The sequence below is a fragment of the Phragmites australis genome, chromosome 6 (genome assembly GCF_958298935.1).
Source record: "Phragmites australis chromosome 6, lpPhrAust1.1, whole genome shotgun sequence".
In the NCBI taxonomy this organism is placed as follows: domain Eukaryota; kingdom Viridiplantae; phylum Streptophyta; class Magnoliopsida; order Poales; family Poaceae; genus Phragmites; species Phragmites australis.
The window spans coordinates 14,574,190-14,599,207 of NC_084926.1; the positions used below are offsets into that span (position 1 = coordinate 14,574,190).

Sequence of the window (25,018 nt, forward strand, 5' to 3'; positions counted from 1 at the left end):
TAAAAGCCACAATCCGTAGCTGAAACAAGCAGAGCTAAAACCGCTGTTTCCAAACCCCGAACCCTAATCCCAAATAAACCGCGCGACTTTCCGTGAAACAGAAATTGCGCCCAGCCTGGGGCGCGTCCGCGGAAAACACACGCTACCCTCCCGAAACACTCAGCTCTCTGCGGCTCAGCCGGTCGGAGGTTCCCCCTTGCTGAGTCCGGCGATCCGATCTCTCGCCGCCCGCCGTCGATTCGCATCCATCACCCCACCCCGCTCGCGGCTGACGCCGCCGCCGGCTCACGCATTGGCTCGTGGGAACGCCCCAGCGGCCAGCCCCAGTCTCCGTCTCCCCACCCCATCGTCGCTACAAATTCACGACCCTGGGCAGCGTGGCTAGTTTTTGTTTCGTTCTCGCCACTGATCACCGCTCGCAACCTCGCAGCGCGCGGGGCCTCGCGGCAGCCTGTTCCAATTCGTTTCGGATCCCTTTCTATTTTTGAATGTACCCTGCGCCGCTCGTGCTGCTTTGGTTCGTGCCGTGGACTTCTCACGCGACGAGTACAAGGAGAACACTAGAACTCTAGAAGGCCGGGGGACGCCGGCCACCGAACCGCCACATCGCCGGCGACTGCCGCGGCGATGACCGCCATGTAATCCCGCAGCGCCGCTTCCGCACTCCGCTGCTTCCCTTCGGTTGGTGTGCGTCGCGACTGACCTGTCTCTCTCCCTCTCTGTTTCTCCTTCCCGCAGGGGCTTCGCTCGCGTGGAGCTGCGGTTTCACAGAGCCCTCGACACGCGCCCGAGCTGGACGCTCGGCGACGTCCTCGACGAGCTCGACGTGCTCGACGCCACTCGCCGCGCCGCGCCGCCCACTCCCCTGAAGCAACGGCCGGATTGGTACCTCACGTCTCTCTCACTTGCTTGCGATGTTGCCGTTAGGCTTTTGAGATTTGCCGTCGCATACCTGTTTTGTTTGGTTAATTTATTGCCGATAAGCGCCCCACGATGTACATGGTCTCAGGAGTCAGAACAATTTATGAAGCATAAGGATACCAATGGGCCATAACTATGGTCTGTAGCATGTGTTTCTGCTTTCTCAATTTCTCTTTCAAGATAGAGTTTGATCCTCAACAGTACTGTAGAAGTCTGCCTAATGACATCATGCATAGTATAACTTCTTAGTCATCTCTCTTTTGTTTCTTTGCAGTGATTCTAAGAATCAGAGGATGAATCGGATGGCCAGGTTGCACCATACCACCTCATGGAGAAAAGGAACCTTGAGAAGAGCATTCTGCTTGAGCTGGAACGCGAGCATCATCTTAAAGTTCAAGTGTGTATTGGACATCCTACATATTTTTACCTGGATATTTTAGTAGCCGACCATCCGATTTTTGTCATGTCCTCATTGCAGTTTAAGGTTCATTAGGTTATACTGTTCAATCAATATTATTTTTTCTGCAATGTTTTGTATTGCAATATCCTTTTAGTGATCCAGACAATGTAATGTGGATACTTGCGCATGATTTTTTTTTTAATCTGGCATATGTATAATTCATACTTTATGGATGGGCAGTAGCTCGCCTCTAAATTTTGTAGCATAATTTTGAAATACATAACTGCTTTTACGTTAGGGAGGGTTGAGTTATCTAGGGCAGTGCACGGGACATGTTTCTCTGGTGACACTTTTTTTGCTCATAGAACAACATTGGTTATGTGATTTCAATGAATTATTTGTACGCCCACTTTTAATCTTTTTATATAGTTGTTTTTATCCCTCATTTATGATAATTGTTCTTCAGGAAGAAGTTAGAAGTAAGCTAGCTACGTTGGAGGTATGCTACCAAAATGAAATCCAGAGAACAATTTCTGTATTTGCTCAGCTTCAGAAATACGCAGAATGAAAAAAAGAGATAGATCGAAGGCTGGACGTCCACTTCCAGAGAAGAATGTATGTACCTGTTTAATTGTTTTTCTTTCATTTCTTAAAGCCTACATTGCAATTATCTTATTTTTACAAGTATTATAGAAAAATGTATTCGTTCTTACTGGATCTTTGGTGAACAACAATTGAGATACAAAGCATTTCAAGTACCAGTCCAATGTCTGTAACCAAAATAAGCTTCGTAGTAGCAGGTTCTCTTTTGTTAGTACTGGTTTTTGGCAGAAACAAGCTATAATTGCGTACTAGTTTATCAAGACTGCATTGCTTTAGTAAAAAGACGTTCATTACTGGTAAGAAATATAGTGAAATGTCTTTCCTATTCTTTCCCCTGATTCCGCAACCAAAAAAGACGTCCATTTCTTAAAATGGTGATTGCTCTGTAAAGTTATTCTACCTCCATTTACTTCGTGTAAATCTATGTCATGGTAAAGAAGGTTTATGGGTTGCAATGCAATTTTTGTTTCTTTTTCAATCTAATTTTGATTCCCAAGTGGAAAAGGTATGTACTTATAATGGCCAGTGAAACTTGCCTGGCCTGCATCACATTAGATGAACTACTTTACATAATCTGAAAAAAAAAACCGTATTTACGTGCACAACTCCTATCCACTATCTTCATTAGATTGATTGAAGGACTCAAACTTTCATGAGTTTAATACTCCACTCTATACTTGTTCCTTTACTGTAGACCTAATCATAATTAGGTTACACGCGCTACTTATAAAGATAAAGTTTCTTTTTTTTTTCAAGTACATTGTACCATGTGTGTTCTTGTTTTAGAAGTATTTTCTGTTAAACTATCTGTGGTATGATATGATATGATTCTAAAATTTTTGTATCTCTGTCCATTGGCGATAGCATTTCTGCATATTGCATCACTTAAAGCTTAACATTCGAACTCATTCATCAGATACCTAAATAAATTAAAGAGTAAATTTCACAAAACTACAACTACTTCGACCCTTGGTAATAAGGAACTATAATTTTTTGGCCTGGTCTCACCCGTCAGCCACACATGTGCCACATGGTTTGGTCCCACCCGTCAGCCACACATGTGCCACATGGTTTGGTCCCACCCGTCAACCACACATGTGCTAAAAAGTTGTAGTTTCTTGTTACCAAGGGTCGAAATAGTTGTAGTTTTGTGAAATAGACTTCAAAAGTTGTAGTTCTGTGTTACAATGGTACAAATAGTTGTAGTTTTGTGAAATTTACTCTAAATTAAATTCAGACTATGCTTGCTATGATTTGTAGATAAATATTTTTATTTTGTAGCTAGTGTCGCAGGGTATGCTCTCACCAATTTAAATATAAATTATTTTAGACTTGTGAATGGATTTAAGAATTAGTAGAAACGACCTTGTTGACTTCTAGTTATCCCCACATTAGGAAAGACGGTTCATATATTCATGAGAATGATGCCATTTAATAGCTAGGCTATAGGAGGAAAAAGTGCCTAGAAATTCTATAGTTACTTATACTTTGAGAAGTGAAAATTCTAAAAATGACTTATAAAAGCAATCAGTTGTATTGTGTTGTACACTGCAACTTTGTAGTACTTTCAATTTTTGAGAATCTTTTATTAGCTTCCGCATCATGTAAACCTATTGCTATCTTGTAGTGCAGAAGTACTCGATAAACACTTATCTATGGTCCAAAGGGATCACGAACAGAAATCCCAGACTGTAGAACGTAGAATAAGAGATGATGCAGCTCTTGAAGAAGCTAAAAGAAAAGAGCAAGCTGTCAAGGAAGAAAAGAGCTAGACAAGAAGCAGAGGTACGTTTTACGCTTTTTCCAGATTCATTGTTCACTTGTTCTGTTTCTTCACACATGATTTGGTATTTGTGGCCTTAGTATCTTGGAGGCTTGTCCATTGTTGTATTGTTTGTGTGAGTTCGGTGTGGATCGGAGTAAACTATTGAGTTCCAAGGTGTGATTGCATCTCATTTATCATTTGCTTTTTACTTCACTTGTTCCTGTTGCTTTTCTTTTTGCAGGTCTTTTACTACCAATTTAGTTATTTCAGAGAGCAATTTTGGTTTACTTCACTGTAATCACTTAAGTGCCTTTGCAGTTAAACGTCCATCAATATGATGCAGGCCAGGCAGAAGCAAGCTGCAAAATTAGAAGCTGAAGCACAGAAAATAACATTTGAGGCTGCTAAAAAAGAAGCTGCAGAAAGGTAGCTGTTAAATTGAGGGAAGCAGCAGCAGCAAAGGCGAACATGAACGAAGTTAAATCAGAATTACCAGGTTCTTTTCGCTTCTACGGAACTGAATTGTGAACTTAATATTTGTAGTTCTTTACAGCTTTAGAATGAGTTGTTCTGAACTTCTGATGCTCTGGTAATGATGTGATTAATAGGATGGCTTTATCTGCAATATAGTCAGCCTTTCATGTTAAAATCATTTAATAGAAAACTAATACCATTTGTACCTTTCATTAAAAGAAGTTTAATAAGTTGGTTCTGAACTTGGTTTTATAATCTGGATTTTTGTACATACTCGATAAGCGTGTGGACTGTACATCAGATGGTGCAACATCTATGGACATCTGATAATGCAAGCTTTTCATCAAATGGCGCACAATAGTTTCAAAAATAAACTTAAGGATTACCCTACTGTTTTTTCTTATATATATTTGATTGTAGCTCATCTAATAGCATGTTTTAATTATATAAAGCCCGTCCTCTGCCACTGAAGAACTAACCAAACTTTACCTTCTTTTATTTACTTAAAGACGGAGGTGTGGTACTGGCATAAGCCATATCTTGTACTGTTCTAGGTTCTAACAAAAAGATACGAAATTTGCAAAGTCCAAGCTTGTATTATTAGAAATCAATTTTTTGGGGATTTGATGGGTGGATTTGGCACAGTGGTAGAGTCTCTCTACCTATGCCCTGGAGGTCCCGTGTTCGAATCAGCCTCCTTGCCAAAGAAAAAGGAAGCAAGGGTAATGCTGCCTAGAAATTCCCTTCTCCAGATCCCATAATGTGTGGGAGCTTTCAGCATTGGGTATGCCCGAGTTTTTGGGGATCTAAGAGCCATGCTAAGAATTGTGCAGTGCTTATGTCAAACGCTCCTTATGTGCTTAGAGCATGCAACCAGAAATAGAAGGAAAAGAACTCTGGTGCTAAATTTGCACATCAATACATTCACAATGCACCAATGATTCCATGTTTATTTTTTGTATGAAGTATTACAATCTCTGTTTGTTGTTTATTTCCTCACTACCCTGGTGCCCCGTTGTAGCTTGATTTATAGGATTATGGTATTATAATTAACTGGTTCATTCACACCAGGGATCAAAGTTTTTGCTGATAATTCTGCATGAGAATCTGAATCGCGTAGGCGTGCATTACATGATCAAGTGCTACAAAGTATTCATCTCAGCAAGGTTTTTTATTGGAACCTCTAATCTCAGTTGCAATTTTGAACAACTTGCTGTATATTTTTATTGATAATTCTGAGTAATGACTGTTTCTGGCTCCCGTAGTCCATTCTTCTGCCACTTATTACCCTCTAACATATAATAGATGATAATGTTGCTGACCTGTATTTGGCTGCCATCGTATATATCATTCAGGAATTCAGCAAATACAACCGACAAACCGCGAAATCCATAAGTAAAATGCCGACTACCGAAAGTGTCAAGTGAGTATAATACTATAGCGTAACTTGGTTACGGTTATTTAAACTACATAAAAGCTGCACTATTGTGACAACTGTGAACTGAGTTGATAATGGAAAATATAGATTTAAGAACCTCCAGTTAAGTCTCACCTGTTCTAAGCATGATAGACAACTGTTTAAGAATACAACTTTGTAAGTAACTAGGGTTGAAACTATTTTCAATGCTTAGTGGATGACATGTTCTGTTCCTTCTAATCATCCTGCATTATGTCATGATGCTTATATTGTTAAAATAAACCTGCTAAACAACATGGTTTTGTGTTATGTGCACGTTTTGCCCTTGTAGCTGATGAAGTAGGTTGTTATTACAAATATCTTCTGATCAATCTGGATTAGATTTGACGAATGGCTTTTCTTGGAACAATAAGCTAAATTATGTTTTGGCTGCCTGCTTGGTTCTGCAATGTTTACTTCATACAACAAGAATTCGTTTCTTCAAGAAATATGATTGCCTCTCCGTGCTGTTCATTGTTGGTTGACAAAATGTGGTTCATTGCTGTTATTGGTTAAAAGAGTTGGATGTTACTGTCGCTATAACTGAATAATGTGAATATTAGCTTTCGTGTTCTAAAAGGTCAATGTAAATAGATGTTTTGTGGGAATTGACATGAACATAGCCATAAATTGTGACGATTGTAGCTTATGATTACATTGTTTTTATGGCTAGAAAAGACACCACCATGTGATCACGATGCCGCCAGAATGATCTAGTCATGTATCATTTTTTTTATCATTATGTTTGCAAGGCGCTTTAATGTCTATCTGACACACCTCTAGCCTATACGAAATTCTAGACAGGCAATCTCAAATATCTGGATGCAAACTGCTATCAGTTGCATGAGCATGCCCCAGTGGCTTTTTATTATGTTTACTTTTTCACTTATACTCTCTCTTTTTTTTTCCATTCGATAGTCGTTATGTATGTTGAGAAAAATAAATAATGGCCACCTTTTGTTCATAACAGTTGTTTTTCAAGGTGAATATTTCATCTGAGCATAGCTTGATTTTTTAATTGTAAATTATTTCTTGCAGAGCAAGGGCTAGTGAGCTTATTAAAGCTTTAGATGGACGGGATTGTCCCCGTCCGATTGCTTGTCATCTATTCGCAAACAAGGTAGGTGCTGTTTATTTGTTCTGTCATTTCTCTTTAAGTGAATAACATAGTATATCTGTATATGTCTGTGGAATGCCAAGCAAGTTCAGGGTTCTATAATATGGAATGTCGAATATCCATAATTCTTTCTCCATTAACTAAAATTATCTATTTTGTAGTGACCTTGTGACATGGTTACTACAAAATAGATATTCGACATTAACTAAAATTATCTATTTACAAACAAGGTAGGTGCTGTTTATTTGTAGTGACCTTTATATCTATTTTGCAGTAACCATGTTGGGTACATGGTTACACCCTCTGCTGTATTGCTTGTGACATATATTGTAGAAAGTGAACATTTTTAATAATGTGGGCCCAGGCATTTTGTACTAACTTTCAGTTAGTTCAAATGATATTCTACTATTAAGTGTATCTTGCTACCAAATTGTCGGTATAAAGGCGTTCAACCACTCGCTAGGATTTCTTAGCCTTCTTATCTACTATACTTTAGAAATCTATGCTTTGTCCCCCTTTTATTACATAATAAAATTCTTCCTAGTATTTGCTACCCACACAACTGACCTGGTATTGCTTTGCAGATTGTTTCAATTGTCAAGAGTAGAAATACAAAGGACAAAACCTTTGAAAATTTGGCCTTTGCTTGTGGATATGTCATGCTATTAGTCACAAACCAGGTTTCTTTTTGTTATCCTCAACATATTGTTTGTCATTACTCATTATTAAAGTCTTACTACTCTTACCACATTGTTCATTTGCTGGTTTTAATTTATTTTTCGCAAAAATTGTGATGTAGTTGACCAAGATTCTGTCAACTTAAATTTTCTGAATAAATACTATGTTAACAACTCCTTCATATTATAGATGGCATAAGAGCTCTTGTTGCAAATTGTTTGCTGCTAGTAGGGAAATATGGTTCATTACTTATGTGGCAGCTGAGCTTGAATTGTGAGGAAAAAAGTGATTCTGCCATAGTGCCATCTCACCTAAAGATGAAATATTCAGATCACAAACTGCTTATATGCAATCGTGTGATAATTACATGGAATATATCAGCGGGAGGAAGTATGTGTTATGTCACCTTAAATATGTTTAATGTCATTGAACAGTGGAAATTGAAAGTTTGAAACCTCTATGATGGCCATGCTCTACATGTGATTCGTGGGAAACTCATATATAGACATGCCACTTGATGCTGATGACACAAGGCAGCTGTATCATAAACATCAGCCATCATTTCCCTGATTGAGATTTTGCATCATCGTGGTGCTAGAATGGCACTGCTTTTCTTATTTCCTATGACCTGGGACACTTGTGATCTTTGCTGTGATACTAATTTAATGAACACAAAGCCACCAATATGAATAACTTATTTCTTATGGTTTGCAATCTTTGCTGCAAGACTTTTGAAATCTTTTGGTGCGTTGTAATAAGAATTGCTAAGACTAATTTACATCCTTCATTGTATGACAACATATGTCATGTGTGTGCCCAGGTACCAGATGCAATGGGTTATCTTCTAGCTGAGTTTCACAGAGTTTGCATATACACAGTCCCAAAGCATTTGCATGCTTTAAACGTAAGTCTGCATGGTACTGAACTCCTCAATGCCTTTGAACATTGTTTATCTTCTGGCTTATATACCAGCAGTTATGAAAGAACACAGAATGATTTCAGTTTTGGTGTTCGAAAAGTTATATGTATATATTTTATGCTCAGAACTAATTCTGATGCTTTTTCAAACTAATAAATGCAGCAGATCATATGGCCCTGACTGTGTGTTATGTCCTATTCTGATATTATGTTTAAGCTTTGGATTTTCTCATGATATCTGTAATTGTTTAGGCACAAGCACAAAATAGAGATTATTACAGACTGATAGGTTACCAAGAAGAAATGGACAACTCAGAGAGCACTGAAAGTTATTTAACATATGTCGTTGCATACATTAAACTGTATGGTGCAATGATACAGGTGTGTACAGCTCTTCTCTCACGTTACTATTTCGTGCATGCTTTGTACCTTCATCTCTTTGATGGTGAATAATTCTAAGTTTCTTGGTAATAATATATTTTTTTGTGCTGCCATTTGTCAAAACAGTGTCCAATAAATTGCTGTTTTGCAGTAGAACAGAAACATGACTGCCTAACTTTGTTTACAGACGGAAATCAAAAGCGTACGTCATCCTCATGGCTTAGCCGAGGGATGGAAATGGCTTGCCATGTTCCTCAATGCTCTCCCAGCCACCACAGCCACTGCTTGTGCCCTTCATGCTTTCCTCAAGGTAGAAATTCGCTTCAAGATTTCCCTCCTGACAGTGTGCATGTAGCTAACCAGAATTTTTGTGCTCTTTCAGATCGCTGGCTATGCTCTTCAAAAGAAATACGGATCACAGTTCATGAAAATCCTGGATGTAATGTCACGGTGCTTTTTACCAGCTTTGAAAGAACAAGGCAACAAGATGCAGTCTGAGGCTGTCATTAATCTACAAAACTATCTTAATGACAAAATCTACCTTGAGGAACCAGAAGGGCAGTACCTCGTCCAGCAACTACTCTCCAAAGAGGTGTTCATGTGAAGATCAAAATACCAGATCGGCATGGGGCTGTAGAAGATGTACGTCAGGCAAGTTCATCGTGTGTACTTAGCTCCATCGGTTGTGGGCCTCCATGTTTCAGAAAGGCGATCGGGCTTTGTAGAGGAACTGACCTGCATGGATATCAGCACCAAATCGTCCCAAACAATATTTATAGATAGTTCCCCAGATTTGTTTACGTGACATGTATCTCGCCAAAAACACATAGGATAGGTTGAGGTTCCACGATTTGTTTTATGTCTGTACTCTGTATTGAGGTTAATTCTGCCTCCGCCTGTATTGAGTACCATTTGGCCTTATGTTTCTACGAAGAATTTTGTGCTGGACATTATGGACTTGTGTAACCATTTGAGTTTCGTTGTCATGTGGGATTTGCTTGCAGCTGATCGCACCGAATTGTTCTGTAATATCGTAAGTTTTACAGAGGGACGATGATGTTAAGCTCATAGAGTATCTCCGAGAGATTTTTAATCCCACTTTCAATAATTAAATCTAAGAATTTTGTCTTAAAAATTCTCTCCAATAGATACTCTATATGGTTCTCAATATTTATGTGTCTCCAATATCATTTTTCATCCTAGTTAAATATTGAGAATCAACCAGACTCCTTATCCCACCTGGACCTATCTACCTCCTCCCACCTGCCGCCTCGAGCTCACGTTGTGTCCATGATGAGCTTGGCGTCAGCACGGTTCATCGTTAGCATAAGGTGTTGTCTTCGAGCTTGCAGCGTGGCCGCATATGCTGTACCCCGACACGAAGCTGGCCACGGGTTGCAAACCGTTCGGCTCCACGAGGTTCAAGGCCCTGTCAGGGCACCCCATGGTCCTCCTCATCGACCGCGGTGGCTGCTACTGCACGCTCAAGACATGGCACGCGCAGCTAGCTAGCGTGGCGGTCGTGCTCGTGGCCGATAGTGCCGATGAGCCACTACTGATGATAGACAACCCTAAGGAGGAGACCCTGACATGACGTTCCTCGCTAACATCACGGTCCCCTCGGTGCTCGTCTCCAAGCAGTTCGGTGACACTCCACCGTGTCGTGACCTCCAATGCCTCTGAGTCGATGCCGCACATGAACGAGCGGGTGGAGCATGAGTTCTGGAGGAGCCTAGCCTCAAAAGTGAGAGAAAAAAGGGAAGTGAGAAAAGAGGGAGATAAAAAATGGGGTCCACACGTCGGCGACACGTGAGAGGGAAGAGAGAGAAGTCTGTTGGAATATAGGGATTAAGTAAAAAAGTCTGTTGAAGATGAAGAAGATTTAAAAAAAATATTATTAGAAATACTCTCTATATAAAGATATATGAGATAAATTTTAGATAGTCTCTCGTATATGCACTTATAAAATGTTTTATTTTGCTCTCACTTGTTTGTGCCCAGAATCGCATTGCCGGATGGACCTTGTCTGTGTTGAGCCATGCAGGAGTTTCAGGTTTTCGGAGTCGGTCCTAGTCCAGGCCCGCCAGTCTGCAGTAGCAATCTCCTTAACCAATTGCGAACGCTTCGGGGATAACACTCCAGCAACAAGCCCGAAACGTTCCTTTCTGGAAGCAACGACGAGAAAAATGGCAGCGCCACCTCTGGGCCTCACCAGCCGGGTCGCCGGCGTCTTCGCCTCCCCACCCGTGGAGCATTCCGGCTCCCGCCGCCGACGTCTCCGTCCTCGTCTCCTGCCTTCAAAGGTGCGAGCAAATTTGAGCTTCCCCCGTTTGCTGTGCTTCTGTTCCCTCCTGAGCTATATTTAATTTGCGGGTGGCTTTGTGTGTGCAGAGATGGAGCGGGGTGGTGAGGATGGGAGCGGTGGTCGGAGGGGGGCAGGAAGGGGAGGAGGATGAGGAGATGAGGCAGACCAAGGAGCAGGCCGCCGCCAGGAGGCGGTGGGAGGCACTGGTGAGGTCCCTTCACCTCTCTTATGGTTACCTAGGCTTCTCATTTTGTGTACCTTACACCCTGTGCCGACTGAGAATGAAAAGGGTGCAAATTTCTTCCGAAGTTGCTCTCAGTCTGAAAATGCAGTGCTGCTGGATTGAGTTCTTGCTTTTATTGTTTTCGTGTAGATGCAATATGTGCTTGAATTCAGCATCATGAAACTACATAATAATTTATTAATTTCTAAAAATTTCAAACTGCTAAGCTGCTTCTGTTTGTATGACTGGGTAATGCTCTGCCTAAAGATTAGGGAGCAGAAAATTAAGACCCTTACACCCAGGGAAGCTGGTTACACATTCAAACTGACAGACAAGGTTCTTCTGGATGTTAGGCCCTCAAATGAGCGTCAAAAGGTCTGTCTCTATGCTATTCGGTTTTTATTAAAGAAACACATACCTTGTTCAACCCTGGTCATATCAAAACTGGTCTGTTGCAGGCCTGGGTAAAAGGCTCTTCCTGGATTCCTGTATTTGATGTGGATGCATTGGTTGATTTGGGTGGTCTTAGCAAGAAAGTCACTAACTTTGTAATGGGTATGCTGAAGATATTTCCCGCTACCATTTGGATTACGACATTGAGATGATTTTCGGTGCTCACGCTCTAGACTGAAATAGCCACTAATGTCTCTTGTTTTTTTTCTTTCTTTCTGTGATATATCAGCTAAAAGCATGATTCACATGATTATAAACTTTGCTAGTTGTACATGAAACTCAATGACTGATGCAAAACATGTCTTTTCTCTGTTTTGGATGTTATTCCTGTTTTTTTAGATTACTGACTGAACACGTCAGTTGACTGAACTCACGTATGATTGTTGCATAGGTGGCTGGTGGAGTGGCAGCTCAACAATGTCATTTAATAAGTATGCTTTACATCAACTGGACTTAGAACTAACTTGTTCTGATACTAGCAGGATCAACTGATTTGACTGATCATAAATGAAATTGCTAGGAACTTTGTACAACAGGTTGAAGAGAAATTTTCAAAAGAGACAGATCTCATACTAGTGTGCCAGAAAGGACTGAGGTGATTTCTAACTCTCTAACCGAAGTTGGATTTTTATGCATGAGAAGCTGCCCGAACATATCTATAATTTCTCCACTTGCTTTCCTTTGAATAGCACGTTCAGCGATGCACTCTTCAGTTGCCTTTTTTTTTTTCTGGAATATTGTTTTGGTTTTCAATGTTTTTGGATCATGTGAAAAGAAAGTCATTTATTGTTTTCCTTTACATTAGCTCATGCATTTCTACACCCTAAACTTTGAGCTGTGTGAATGTTGGCAGCGTTCTAGTTAACATGCTTTCTGTACAACCTAAATCTTAGACACTTTGTCACTCTTCCTGTCAGTGCTGTGCATAATATTTCATGCTATCTGAGGCTTAAAACTGAAAAATACCATATTTCTCTGAATATCTAGTACATGCAATGCAACTGATCTATGATAACATTTCACTGTTCTAACTGTGCTGCATATTCTATTGTCTAACATGGAACATGTGCTATTTAAGACCTATTGCAGAATAAATGAGAACTTCTGTGTGCCATTTTTAGTGATCGTTTCAATTTTCGTTTTCCTCAAAAATGTGGGCAGATCACTTGCAGCTTGTGAACAACTTTACAATGCTGGTTTCGAAAATTTATTCTGGGTACAAGGAGGTTTGGAAGCTGCTGAAGAGGAGGTAGCACTTCGCAAAAAGAAATCACTTGTTGATTCCTTGGTATGTTCTTGTCTTGCATCTTTTTTTGGGCTTATATTAAATCCGTTTCCCTTTTCCTTCAGGATTTTGAGAGGGAAGGTCCCCAGCCTTTCAAGCTTGCTGGTATTGGTGGTGTTTCTGAATTTTTTGGGTAAGTTCCACGACCCGAACTATTTCATTTGTTGTACTTTGACCAAAATGCTTACTTCCACCTCTTCTGTTGGAATAAAATTAGTCTTTGTGCAAAAGAACACTGTAGTGAGATATTATGAGCTTGCCATCAACTTGAAACCTCACCGATCAGACTACATCACATTACACATGTGGGTGCATGATAATGGTTTCCTAATCATTCTGAAATCATGACAAAGATGTTTCAGCGTTCAATTAGTTATGACATAAGCCGTAAACCTTTTGCTATGGCTGCCCTTCAGTTGGACGGATCAGCAACGTATGCAGGCAGCAAAGGAGGGATTGGGCTACCGGTTGCTCTTCACAGGCCGCTTGGTAATCCAATTTATAGAGGACAGTTCATCACACGAATCGTTTCGTGAAGGAAGGGCATTTATTTATTTATCTATTTTTCTCCTGGAACTACAGGTTGGAGCACTCGTGCTGCTGGATGCTTTATTTTTTGGCGCGCAAAGGATTGGTCCTCTACTTCAGGAACTGCAGTCTCGTTAACGCATGGATTGATGCATAATGTGGCATCTGGCAGTCCATCTTGAGGTGTTAGCAATTCTGTTCCGCGAGGAATCACAAGCCAACTTTGTACATGTATCAGACGCAAGCCAAGCCTCCCAGCTCCAAACTTGTGAATCTTTTTTCTTTCGTACTTGCAGGTGTACCAAGCCATGCACCAACTACTCTGATCATGCAATCATTCTTGTTTTTGGCACTCTTCGTGGCAAAAAAAAGGCATAATCTTTTGGTGGCAGAAACAAGAATGCAGACACAACGAGCACAAAATCTGCCATTTAAAACCTGTTAGATTCAATTCAAATGTGCACTAAACCGATTCCTGTTAAAGTATCCCGAAATTCCTTTGCTCTAAAGATGTGAAACATGCCCTCAAGACCTGTTTGGGTACGACAATCCATTCGAATGGCATGAACCAAAATTCAAAAAATGACTTTCAGTTCAACTCTCATGTTCATCCAAACGAAGTCAGCAAGTCAACGCCGAAGAATGTGCTGCTCGTGTTGGGTTTGCATCCGATGCTATCCCAGCCAGGATCGATGGCGAATATGCCTTCCAGTAGTGAAGCACCAAATGCCAACTAACCATAAACCCAAGTCCCAACCATGGTTCATCACCCAAACCAAACCACGGTCGCACACCCCCAGCAATCCACTTGTTTCTTACACATCTCACTGATAAGTGGGTCTCCACGGCGTCCGGCCCACAGGCCATCCTCACGAGCGCTTCGGTATAGCCATCGCTGAGAGTCTGAGTCTAACCCAGCGACCTGTCCCGAATTTCCAATGGATGCGTGCGTGTAGCCCATTGTTTTCCTCTCTCTTTTTTTGCCTTCCGGGTCTGGTCCACCAACCGAAAAAAAAGAAAAGTAGCCGCGCTTGACGGACAGGCGGGCCCAGAACATTTAGCCCCACATGTCATTGGCATCATGAAAGTTAGGTACAGAAGCCGGGTGCGCGAGTGCGATTGGCAAAAGCACGCGGAACGAGCGGCCCACAGCCCGCGAGGGACGCGTCTACCGCTCTCGCCGAGACCACGCCCGACGCCACCCTAACCCCCACTGACATGTGGGTCACACATTTCTCTCTGGGCTCCGGGCCCATCGGGACCAGAACCGTCAGTGGAACACCCTGTAGCCGAGTAGACAACAGGGCGGTGCCCTTTCCAACCACCGCCACCCGATCCCTTCCCGTCTCACAATAAAGAGCGGGGGGAGCTAGGGTTAGCGTCCCGGAATAGGAATTGCTCGCTCGCCCGCATCCAGAGACCAGCACAATCCCCGGCTCCGCCGCCGTTGACGCCGCCGAGTCGAGGGTTCGATTCGGGGGAGGCCAGATCGATTTTGCGATGGAGTGCATCGCCGAGATGCCGCCCGCGCCGCTCGACCGCCGCCCGCGCAAGCGGCAGCGGTTGGGCTGGGACGTCGGCCCCGCGGAGTTCCATCAGGTATGTAACCTCGATCCTACGCGGCGTTTACCTTTCCCCCACGCGGATCTATCGACCGGCGGTAGCAATCGTCGTTGATTCACTCGCTCTGGTTTAGATCTATCGTAACCGCGCGGAATTTGGGGCTATCGTTCTAGGGTTCGGTGTTGGATAGGGGGGAATATGCGGTTTGTTTCGGCACGGATGGGGTTAATATGTTGGTATATCATAGGCTGCTGAATTGATGATTAGCGTGCTTTCTGGGCCGATTTACTATTTTTGCTGTCCCGTTAATTTGTATAATCATCCTGGATTTTTATAGTTATACCTTATACGTTTTGCGGTTTAATATTCTGCTCTCGATTTAATTTGTTGTGGATGTTAATTTATTATTCATGGTAAATTCGTATATCAATCATGAAGGTTTGTGTATCTTTAAAATGTAAATTAATTGTATGATATTGGCCTTAAATTACTAAAAGAAAACGCGTTTTTATGGAGCAGTGGCTTAGCAGGTGTAGATCGGTTTGGTTTTTTTATGCGCTCAATTGGATGGATAATTAAACTCGGTTCTTGTTTGTAGGTTCAGATAGAATTTTGTGGGCAAGAAGTTGCGAATGCCATCACAGCTGTTGCGTTGGGCCTCTCTTCGGGTGGTATTGTTCCTTCTCAGGAGAACCAAGAGCTCCCTCGTTTGGCTTCCCCTCCACTGAGAGAGGATGACAAGGATGGCCATTATGTTTTTGCGGTGGGAGATAACCTCACATCTCGCTGTAATTACCTTATCCCAATTTAGCTTCCTTTTACCTTTTGCAATTGACTAGTTCTCATCCTTCCTGTCATCTTATGGACTTGTTTCTTTGGTTTGTTCTTATGGATTGTTTTTCATGTTTGCAGATAAGATTAATGCAAAAATGGGCGAAGGTCAGTTGTGGTTGCTGCCTCTTTTACAACCGTTGATACAAATCAGTTCTTAAGGCGTATCTGGCATGCTGCTTTTGTTGATGGCAGAGGGTTATGTTCATGACTGAATGTGTCTCTGGAAATACTTAGGTACCTTTGGTCAGGTGTTGGAATGTTGGGATAGGGAAAGGAAAGAGATGGTGGCTATCAAGATCATCAGGGGCATAAAAAAGTACAGGGATGCTGCAATGATAGAAATTGGCATGCTCGAACAGCTTGGTAAATATGACAAAAGTAGATCCAGGTGAGTCCTCTGGTTCAGTCAGCACCTATCTTTGCATGCTTATCTTTCATAAGATTGCTTGTATATAAGCTGGTCTATTTTGCAGTTGTGTTCAAATTCGGAACTGGTTTGACTATCGTAACCATATCTGTATTGTAAGTACATTATTAGATTACAACAATTATGAACTGATCCAAGGAGATAACCCTGGTGCTTAAACATTGGTGAATTTGGATTAATGGTGAGCAGGTCTTTGAGAGGCTTGGACCAAGCTTATATGATTTTCTGCGGAAAAACAATTACCGCTCATTCCCAATTGCCCTAGTTCGGGAGGTTGCCAAACAACTGTTGGAATGTATAGCATGTGTGTGCACAGTTCTTTCTATTGCCCCTTCTACCAGCACTATTATGCATGTAGTGGTATCGTGCATTAGTTAGATGCATTGCAGTTTGTCATCAATCCTTCACTTCTGCTTAATCTTTGTTTCATGGTTCTATTGGGAATATCTAACATCTTTGGGATGTTTACGACTTTACATATTTACCCCCTCTCTGTAATGTGTTGCAGTTATGCATGAATTGCGCCTCATACACACTGATTTAAAGCCTGAGAACATTCTTCTTGTTTCTCCGGAGTACATTAAAGTGCCTGATTACAAAGTATACTTTGTTCTTTTGCTTATTTGACCTCTCTAGTCATGACTTAAATTTTGTTGTGCTTTTATTTCTGATGTATGAACTACTGAATTTCAAATAAAATATATGGTACTGATCCTTTTGTATTTGCTAGGTTTCTTCCCGATCTCCAAAGGAGGGCTCCTATTACAAGAGGTTGCCGAAGTCTAGTGCTCTCAAGGTGATTGATTTTGGTAGCACTACCTTTGATCAACAGGACCAGACTTATGTGGTGTCGACAAGGCATTATCGAGCTCCAGAAGTGATCTTGGGTATCTATTTTGTCTAGTGAAAGCCTGCTCTGTTTGGCCTGATTTGGTTTGGAATATTTATGGTTGCATTTCTCTCCTGTTTAGGACTCGGATGGAGTTACCCATGTGATATTTGGAGTGTTGGTTGTATTCTGGTTGAGCTTTGCACGGTATGTTAGGCCTTGTTTTGATTTGCCATGTATCACAACCATGGGCAGTTTGAGTTACCAAAATTGTGCAGGGAGAGGCATTATTTCAGACCCATGAAAACTTGGAACATCTGGCTATGATGGAGAGGGTGTTCGGACCTTTGCCATACCATATGCTCAAGAGGGCAGAGTATGTTCATGCCCTTGGATCTATATCAGTGTACTGAGCTTCAGTGTTGTGAGGATTAGTCAGTATTTTGTGCTCATTGTTCCTTGTTTGTAGTCGACATGCTGAGAAATACATCAGAAAATGCCGTTTGAACTGGCCTGAGGGTTGCACTTCGCGGGAGAGCATGAAAGCTGTGATGAAACTGCCCAGGCTTCAGGTATGTCTTAATCAACCTGCCAAAACATACATCTTAATTTGTGTGATGTCAAACTTATTTCTGTTTTCCGTATACAGAATCTGGTTATGCAAAATGTGGATCAGTCTGCTGGGGATTTCATCGATCTTTTGCAAGGGCTGCTGAAGTATGATCCAGCAAGCCGCCTAACAGCACAAGAGGCGCTGGCGCATCCATTCTTGACAGGAGTGAGCGAGCGAAGATGATATTGCCTTGCAACCTTTGTAGGATGATATCTCATCTGTGTTGTCTAACGTGTGCAGTGTTCATAGTCTTTGACAGCTTGGAATCCGTTCCCGTCTGTTTGTAACAGAGCATCTGTATGTGCATAAAAACAGAGGATCTGAAATGAATTTGTTTCAATCTTGTTTGAAAGTTGAAACATAATGTCAACTGATGAAGTTTGTATCATACTTTGTTTAGAAGGGAAATCCGATGGATGCATTTGAGTCAAAATACTGGGCTGAGTTAGATTCGTGCATAGCTTATCCACGATCTGAAAATTTCGGTCTGAGCACGATGAGTTGGCAACTAAAATGTCATGTCCAACCTATTTATAAACATTTCGGGCATGGTTCCTTACTGATTCATGTTGGCTGATCGAAATTTTTTAATAGTACTACTTTCGCTTACAATTAATTGACACTTGTGATTATACTTTTTAAACTTTGAATGATTAATTTATTCAAGTGTGTACAAATAATTCATGCTTTTGACTATACTGTTTAAACTTTGACCAATTAGTGTACATATTGTAACATGTATGGAATAATCTTGAAGTAGTTTTGATGGCAAATTAACAATATATTTTTCATTTTACTTAACTGAATATTTTAAAAAAATATTGTAAGTCAATTTGAATAAAGGTGTCTGCTTTTTGTAAACTGAGGGACTAATAGGTTTTAAATCACATGCTTTATGGTTACAAGTCCTAGTTTTAGGATTCAATATCGAATAACTTCAATTTCCTTCTATCGCACTGAATATATTATTTTTATTTATGGTATACCATCGCCGTTAGACATCATTCTTTTTTAAATTAATGAGAATGCCCCTATAGCATGCACTTAGAGCAAATAAAGATAGCACAAAAGTCTATCTATATAACCATTCAACTTTTAACACTGCTGTGAGCCCCGCGTGTAAAGAGAAGGCCGAGAGTTTGCTATGAGTCCCGTATAAAGATGTCTAAATGGGTAATATCTACTGGACCAGTCCGAAGCATGACATTATAGGCACGGCTCGACCCGAGTCTAGACGGGCCGGGTCGGCACGGCACGGGCACGACCTAGCTCGGGCAGGCACACGGCGGCCCAGGAGGCGTGGTCGGCCCGGCACGGCCAGCCCAGGAGGCACAACCGGCCCAACAGGCACGCCTGGGCTGGCTGTAGTCGTTGTGCGTGGGCCTAGCACGCGGGGCCGTTGTGCGTGGGCCGGGTAGGCCCGTTTAACCCATTAACCAGGTACTTTTGAATTTTATAGCTATTTTGTGACTGTTTGAGATCCAAAAAAATTTGAAAAAAATTACAAAAAATCACTATTTTTCACCTATAAATAGAGGATCATCGTGCCCTTCTATTGCACACTAGCAACACCATTTGCTCTCTTGTTTCATCCTCTCATTCTTGTCTCAAAGTTTTTGAGAATTAGCGATAATTTGGTAAAATTAGTTTGAATTATTGCAAAAAATCCGAGCAATTCCAAAACCGTCATTTTGTTGTCTTGACGTTCATTCATGTTTTGTTATTAGTTTTATTAATTGATTATTTCTAACTTTGAATATTTGCAAATTTTTTTAGTGCCATTCGACATTGATCATGGATGCCGGCGATCATGATCATAATACATCCCACGATCACGATTTTTTTCTCCAAGGACTCACAGAGAATTACAGCCCCTTTGATACCAGTGCTGCAGGTGATGATGGACACGACGGTGAACCTCCGGTTGGTTCACATGTAGGTGATACAGCAACACCTCCATCGTCATGCTCTACAAGTGCACATGTATCAGCAAGCACCGGCTCTAAAAGATCAAGAGCCGGTACTTTCGAAGTTTAGCAAGATTTTGAAAGGTTTTATAGAGAGGAAGATGGGGTAAGTGTCAGGTATTCTAGGTTTTATATTTGCGAACATGAATTATCTACAAAGCCCTCAGATGGAACGGGATATTTGAAGATGCATGCCACAACTTGCAAGCGAAAGAGAGTAGCAACCATGAAGCAGACGGTGCTGCAGTACAACCCCGATGGCTCTGTTCGTCATTGGGAGTATGACTATGCCAATGCTCGAAAAGAGTTATGCCACTTCATTGCAAGAGCGGATCCCACTCAACATCGATGAGTCTCCTGCATTTGAAAATTACATTAAGCAAGCTCATAATCCTAGGTTCACGCATAATTCTAGAGAGACAACTAGTAGGGATATGGTAAAATACTACAAAGTATGTCGTAGCAAGCTTAAAGAAATATTGCAAACATGTACATTTTCAGTTGCTTTGACCTCAGACATATGGGTAGATAAGGCTAGAGAGAATTATCTTAGTGTTGTTGCTCATTTCTTTAATAATGATTGGGAATTAGAAAAGAGAATAATAGGTTTCAGGTTGATTGATAACATGCATACCAGTGAAAATATTGTTGAAAAATATCTCAAGTAGTTGAAGACTTTGGTCTGACAAATAAAATATTTTCTATCACTTTAGATAATACCGGTGCAAACTCTAGAGCCATGAATATTCTTACTCCGTTGTTTAGTATATATGCTGAATCTTTCTTGTTACATCAGCGATATGCTTGTCATATTATCAATCTTATAGTAAAATCCGGTTTGAAGTGGTTGTTGCAATACCTAGACGATTTTCGTACTACAATATTTTTTTGTAAACTCCTCTAACCAGCGAATTGCAGCATATAAGCAATATTATGTAGCAATGGGTGTGTATCCACGTAAGTTTGCTGTAGACATGCCGATAAGATGGAACTCTACTTTCATGATGCTCAAAATATTGTACCATATAAGAGCACATTTGGTGTGTTTATTCATACACACTGTCATTAGCATGGGGGTCAAACTTTATTCGCAAAAGCGTATTGGTATGTTGCCGAAAGGATACTAGAGTTTTTTGAATTTTTTTTATGATTCAACTGTAAGTTTATTAGGAGATTATTATCCAACATCTTGTTTAGTAGTGCAAAATATTGTTGAAATTACTACTCATTTAAGCATGTATGAAAATAACAATCTTTCCTATGAAATCTAAAATTTTAAAATATTGGAAAGAAATGCTGGAGTTTATAGTGAATATACTAATGTTCGTTTTAAGTTATTAGATATTTATAGTAAATATGAAACAAAGTATGCCGGAGTTTGCTTGCAACGACCTCCACTAGCACCCACAACCAGTAAGAAGATGATAACGTGAGAAAAAATATTTGGTGGATGTTCTTCATCAAGAAGTTCAGAATCTTCGTCACAATCGTCTATGACTATGAGTGCTGGAATTCCAACATCTGGAGGGGAGCTAACTACCTTTATCAACAGCGACGTTATCAGCCATGAACAAGAAAATTTCAATATACTACAATAGTGGTATGAGCACAAGACGAATTATCCAGTGCTTTCACTGCTAGTACAAGATTTGTTAACCGTTCTAGTATCTACAGTTTCTTCTGGGGCTGCCTTCAGTCTTACTAGAAAGATAATCTAAGAGAGAAGAAAAAATCTCACAAGTGAGATGGTGAAAATATTCACTATAGTAAAAGATTGGGAACAAGCTGAAGCGCGAATGCAATACATTGCAGAGAACACTAAGCTTGAAGCTTCATTCGAAAATTTGTATGTAGATGTTGTTGACACTTGAGAACGTGTAATTTCCAATTTTTTGAGCTAGGTTGTACTCTTTTTTCCTTTGCTAAAAAGGTTTTTAACGAGACAACCTATCAATAAAGCTCATTTTTAGAATTAATTATATCTTCCTATTATTTCTAATTTTTTTTTATAATTTTTCTTTATTTTTTATTTTTTCCTATTTTCGAAGTGCTGTTGGGCCGGCGTAGCCCAACCGTACCGTTCGGGTTGCTTGTGCCTTCGTCGGGCCGCCCGTGCCTTTGGGCCCGTCGGGCTAGCTGTGCCGCTGGGCCTCAATCGTGCCCGGGCCGACCCAGCACGACACGGTGACCAACAGGTCGTACCGTGGGCTGAGGGGGAGGCATGCGGGCCAACACGATATGACCCGTTACAGTAGTCTAGCCGTTCGAGCCGTGCCGTAGCTGGGCCCTTGCTAGGTCGGCCCGAACGACCCAATTGGCCATCTCTGGTCCCACATGTAAAGAGAAGGCTGAGAGTGAGGGAATTAGTAGTGGTGGGCCCGCTTCGCGTCGGGTAACAGCACGTACCAGCAACGTCACTAGCTCCTACTGAAGTGGTGGTGCCTACTGATTTTCACCCTCTCCTCCAGGTGGAAACTATTGCGAATAGAAGGTAAAGAGAGTATAGAGAGTAGAGAATGAAACTCTTGTATTGATTTAATGAAATGTTTATATATATACATGATGAAGGGGTGTCATTGGAGAGACATGTATCTCTCCAATGGACACAATGGAATGGTATGAAGTCTCTTAACCAAAGGATATGTTCTTTTGTTAAAGACACATTGCTGCTAATTGATCACTAACTGTAACCAAATTATAATACTCCTCCTTGATCAATTATCCGTAATGTAAACGTCTTGTTGAAAAACTCCTCTAAAACCCTGTGGAAAAATATGAGGAGAAAATAGTATGTTGATATGTCATTAAACCTTCTTTAAAACCCAATGAAAAATGTAAGGAGAAAATGATATGACATATATTGGTTATTGTCTCATTGTAAGCTCATATGAGAAACCTAGATAGGAAAAATTCATTTGGTGAGCTTAGAGAATAATAATTATGATCTATGGACCATATTAAAACCTCTGAAAACCTCTTGAAAAAGTAGGAGGAGTAATAGTGATATGCTGTTAAAACTCCTTTAAAACTCAGTGGGAAAATAAGGAGAAAAGAGTACATCATATATTAATTATTGTCTCTTTGTAAACTCATATGAGAAAAACCTTTAAAAAAGGAAAAACTCATAAGCGAGTTTAGAAAATAATAGATATGTATTTGATACCTCCTTTAAAAACCCTGGTGAGGAAAATAAGAGGTATGACATATGATCTTTTGTAGATATTGCATTATTAAAAACCTTATATGAGAAACCGTATAGGAAAAACTTATAAAGAAAAAGAGTGCAATATAATATGAACATATTGTTATTAAGAGATCAACTTCCCTAAACCTTGCAAACCTCGTAGTCATCGCATACCAATTCCATGAATACATTTTAGAATATGAAAATTGGTAATGATTTAGTGAATTAATCAGTGAGATTATCACATGATTTAGTTTGCAAGATGCCTATCTCCCCATTATGAGGATAAAATAATTTATGAGTAATATGTCTGGTTATATTGCTCTTTATGTAACTTGTTTGTATTTGAGCAATGCATGCTGAATTATCTTCATAGATAATGGTTGGTGATTCAATAGAATCAATACCACATTATGTATGTGTTTATTATTTTGTGAAATTATACACATGTATGTTATGTTTCAAAATGATAGGTGAAAATAGCTACTGAAATCTGTTTTAATGATTCCTATGAGATGACTATATTACCATAAAATCAGTCTATGAGCTGGCGTTATGGGAATTAATTATATAGCCAAAATCTGGATATCTCACTATGGATATATCTTGTTTTTTCTGATAGAAAAATCTAGATCTTTTGTGCCATAAAGATATCTTTGGATATCGTCTTTGAATCCCACTTAATGGTGCTGTTGGAGCTGCGCTATTTAAGCTAGCAAGTTATCTGCAAATGCAATATCATGCCTGTAGCGATTTGCAAGATACATAAGCGCTTTGATGACACTAAGATATAGAACTTTAGGTTCAATTTCTTTTCAATGTTAATCCAATATATGAATGGATCTTGATTCATATTTAGGGATTGAATGATCATAAGTGTTTTGATGATATGATTATCCAATATTATTTGGATATTGGTGGACTGATCGATAAATATTCTTGAAGGAATATACTTAAGTTGTAGACTTAAGCGAAATTTTATTTTAACCAAATCATTCTTCTAAAATTCTATCTTAAGATGATTACACACTTTGTCGTGTGTAGTTCAGAGATGATATAAAATCTAATTAGGATTTCATTATGAACACACATATGCAATCGTTGTGGTTGGAGTAATCCTTCTGTGTAAGGAACCCATTTAGTCAGTTGTACCACAATAAACTTAACTACTTGAAGTCGTGTAGTAACTTTAAGCTGTACACAATATATATAGCAATTTGTATTTAGATTCAGAATACGAAGTCCATTAGGGACTTATAAGTCTGAATCTATCCAATTCATTTGATTTACCAAAAATATTGAATATAAGAACATAATTTTCACACATACCATAGGGTATATAATATTGTAACTGATGTTGGGTCTCTGCGTAAACTCTTATGCTACATGCCTCGCTATTTCACCATCTTATGGAATAAAAATCCATTTACTTCCGTAGGGAAGATATTAGAGGTGTAGGTATTACTTTTGTGAATACCTCTCTTTTTTGAGAATACCTCTGTTTTTATGAGCGAGTGCAATTCTACCTCAATTGCTTCCTTTTATTTTGTCCAGTCTGAGTGCTTGAGGCACCCTGCCATGACCATGGACCTTGGCCTGGATCCAATTGAAGATCTTCTGCAATTTTTGAGGAGAAATTATTTGTCGATAATTTGTAGTCTTTGGTATTGATTGATTTTATAGAATCAATATAGTTTATGAAAATATTATTCCATTTAACTCCATGTATTTTCCAAAACAATGGAGTTAGGGTGTTCCCATGACCCAGTGCCTAAATTGATGTACACATTTGTGCTAGGCATTTGGGTGTTGAACATCCATAGGCGTTTGGATAGTGAATATCCACAAGGTGTCTGTCGGTGAATCAGGAACCGGGGGTCCCCGAATCCCGAGGCTAAGCCAGCAGTTTGCCACGCGGCACCCTCCCGCGGGGATCATCTCTGCGAGGTACGAAAAGACTAAGTCCCGGAAGAGGGCGCTCGGGGCCATGAACAGTGGTCCCCGAGTACCTGAGTTCCCCGATGATCTGCGAAGACCAAGTGTCGGGAAGGGAGTGCTCGGGGTCATGAACAGTGACCCCCGAGCACCCAAGTC

General features: G+C 40.4%; 2 protein-coding genes and 1 pseudogene across 4 annotated transcripts; all 3 read left to right on the forward strand.

Annotated features, from left to right (window-relative positions):
• The first annotated feature begins 1,043 nt into the window (after positions 1-1,043).
• On the forward strand, positions 1,044-9,703 carry LOC133922993 (mRNA export factor GLE1-like; annotated as a pseudogene).
• Positions 9,704-10,716: 1,013 nt separating this feature from the next.
• Positions 10,717-13,859, forward strand: LOC133921840 (rhodanese-like domain-containing protein 11, chloroplastic). Of its 2 annotated transcripts, XM_062366889.1 has the most exons (11): positions 10,717-11,016; positions 11,105-11,224; positions 11,509-11,616; positions 11,700-11,796; positions 12,086-12,125; positions 12,215-12,289; positions 12,856-12,943; positions 13,045-13,112; positions 13,396-13,468; positions 13,562-13,690; positions 13,804-13,859. In XM_062366889.1, the coding sequence occupies exons 1-10, from the start codon at positions 10,729-10,731 to the stop codon at positions 13,643-13,645; spliced, it is 1,041 nt and encodes a 346-aa protein (XP_062222873.1). In that variant the 5' UTR covers positions 10,717-10,728; the 3' UTR covers positions 13,646-13,690; positions 13,804-13,859. The 2 variants fall into 2 exon arrangements, with proteins under 2 accessions (XP_062222873.1, XP_062222872.1); XM_062366888.1 differs by having other exon boundaries at positions 13,562-13,859.
• A 1,013-nt stretch (positions 13,860-14,872) lies between these two features.
• Positions 14,873-18,161, forward strand: LOC133921839 (serine/threonine-protein kinase AFC2-like). 2 transcript variants are annotated; one of them, XM_062366887.1, is made up of 12 exons: positions 14,873-15,106; positions 15,675-15,858; positions 15,983-16,009; positions 16,139-16,292; positions 16,378-16,426; positions 16,521-16,635; positions 16,840-16,931; positions 17,062-17,218; positions 17,303-17,367; positions 17,439-17,536; positions 17,630-17,732; positions 17,810-18,161. In XM_062366887.1, the coding sequence occupies exons 1-12, from the start codon at positions 15,008-15,010 to the stop codon at positions 17,954-17,956; spliced, it is 1,290 nt and encodes a 429-aa protein (XP_062222871.1). In that variant the 5' UTR covers positions 14,873-15,007; the 3' UTR covers positions 17,957-18,161. The 2 variants fall into 2 exon arrangements, with proteins under 2 accessions (XP_062222871.1, XP_062222870.1); XM_062366886.1 differs by having other exon boundaries at positions 14,874-15,106; positions 15,669-15,858.
• The last annotated feature ends 6,857 nt before the right edge of the window (positions 18,162-25,018 follow it).

Excerpts from the sequence above, each read along its gene's own strand:
- LOC133921840 (XM_062366888.1), top strand. The coding sequence starts at position 10,729 with ATGGACCTTGTCTGTGTTGAGCCATGCAGGAGTTTCAGGTTTTCGGAG. Across the intron at positions 13,113-13,395 it reads GGTGTTTCTGAATTTTTTGG|TTGGACGGATCAGCAACGTA; the intron begins GTAAGTTCCACG and ends GCTGCCCTTCAG. Across the intron at positions 13,469-13,561 it reads TGCTCTTCACAGGCCGCTTG|GTTGGAGCACTCGTGCTGCT; the intron begins GTAATCCAATTT and ends CTGGAACTACAG.
- LOC133921839 (XM_062366886.1), top strand. The coding sequence starts at position 15,008 with ATGGAGTGCATCGCCGAGATGCCGCCCGCGCCGCTCGACCGCCGCCCG. Across the intron at positions 15,107-15,668 it reads GCCCCGCGGAGTTCCATCAG|GTTCAGATAGAATTTTGTGG; the intron begins GTATGTAACCTC and ends TCTTGTTTGTAG. Across the intron at positions 16,932-17,061 it reads TTAAAGTGCCTGATTACAAA|GTTTCTTCCCGATCTCCAAA; the intron begins GTATACTTTGTT and ends TGTATTTGCTAG.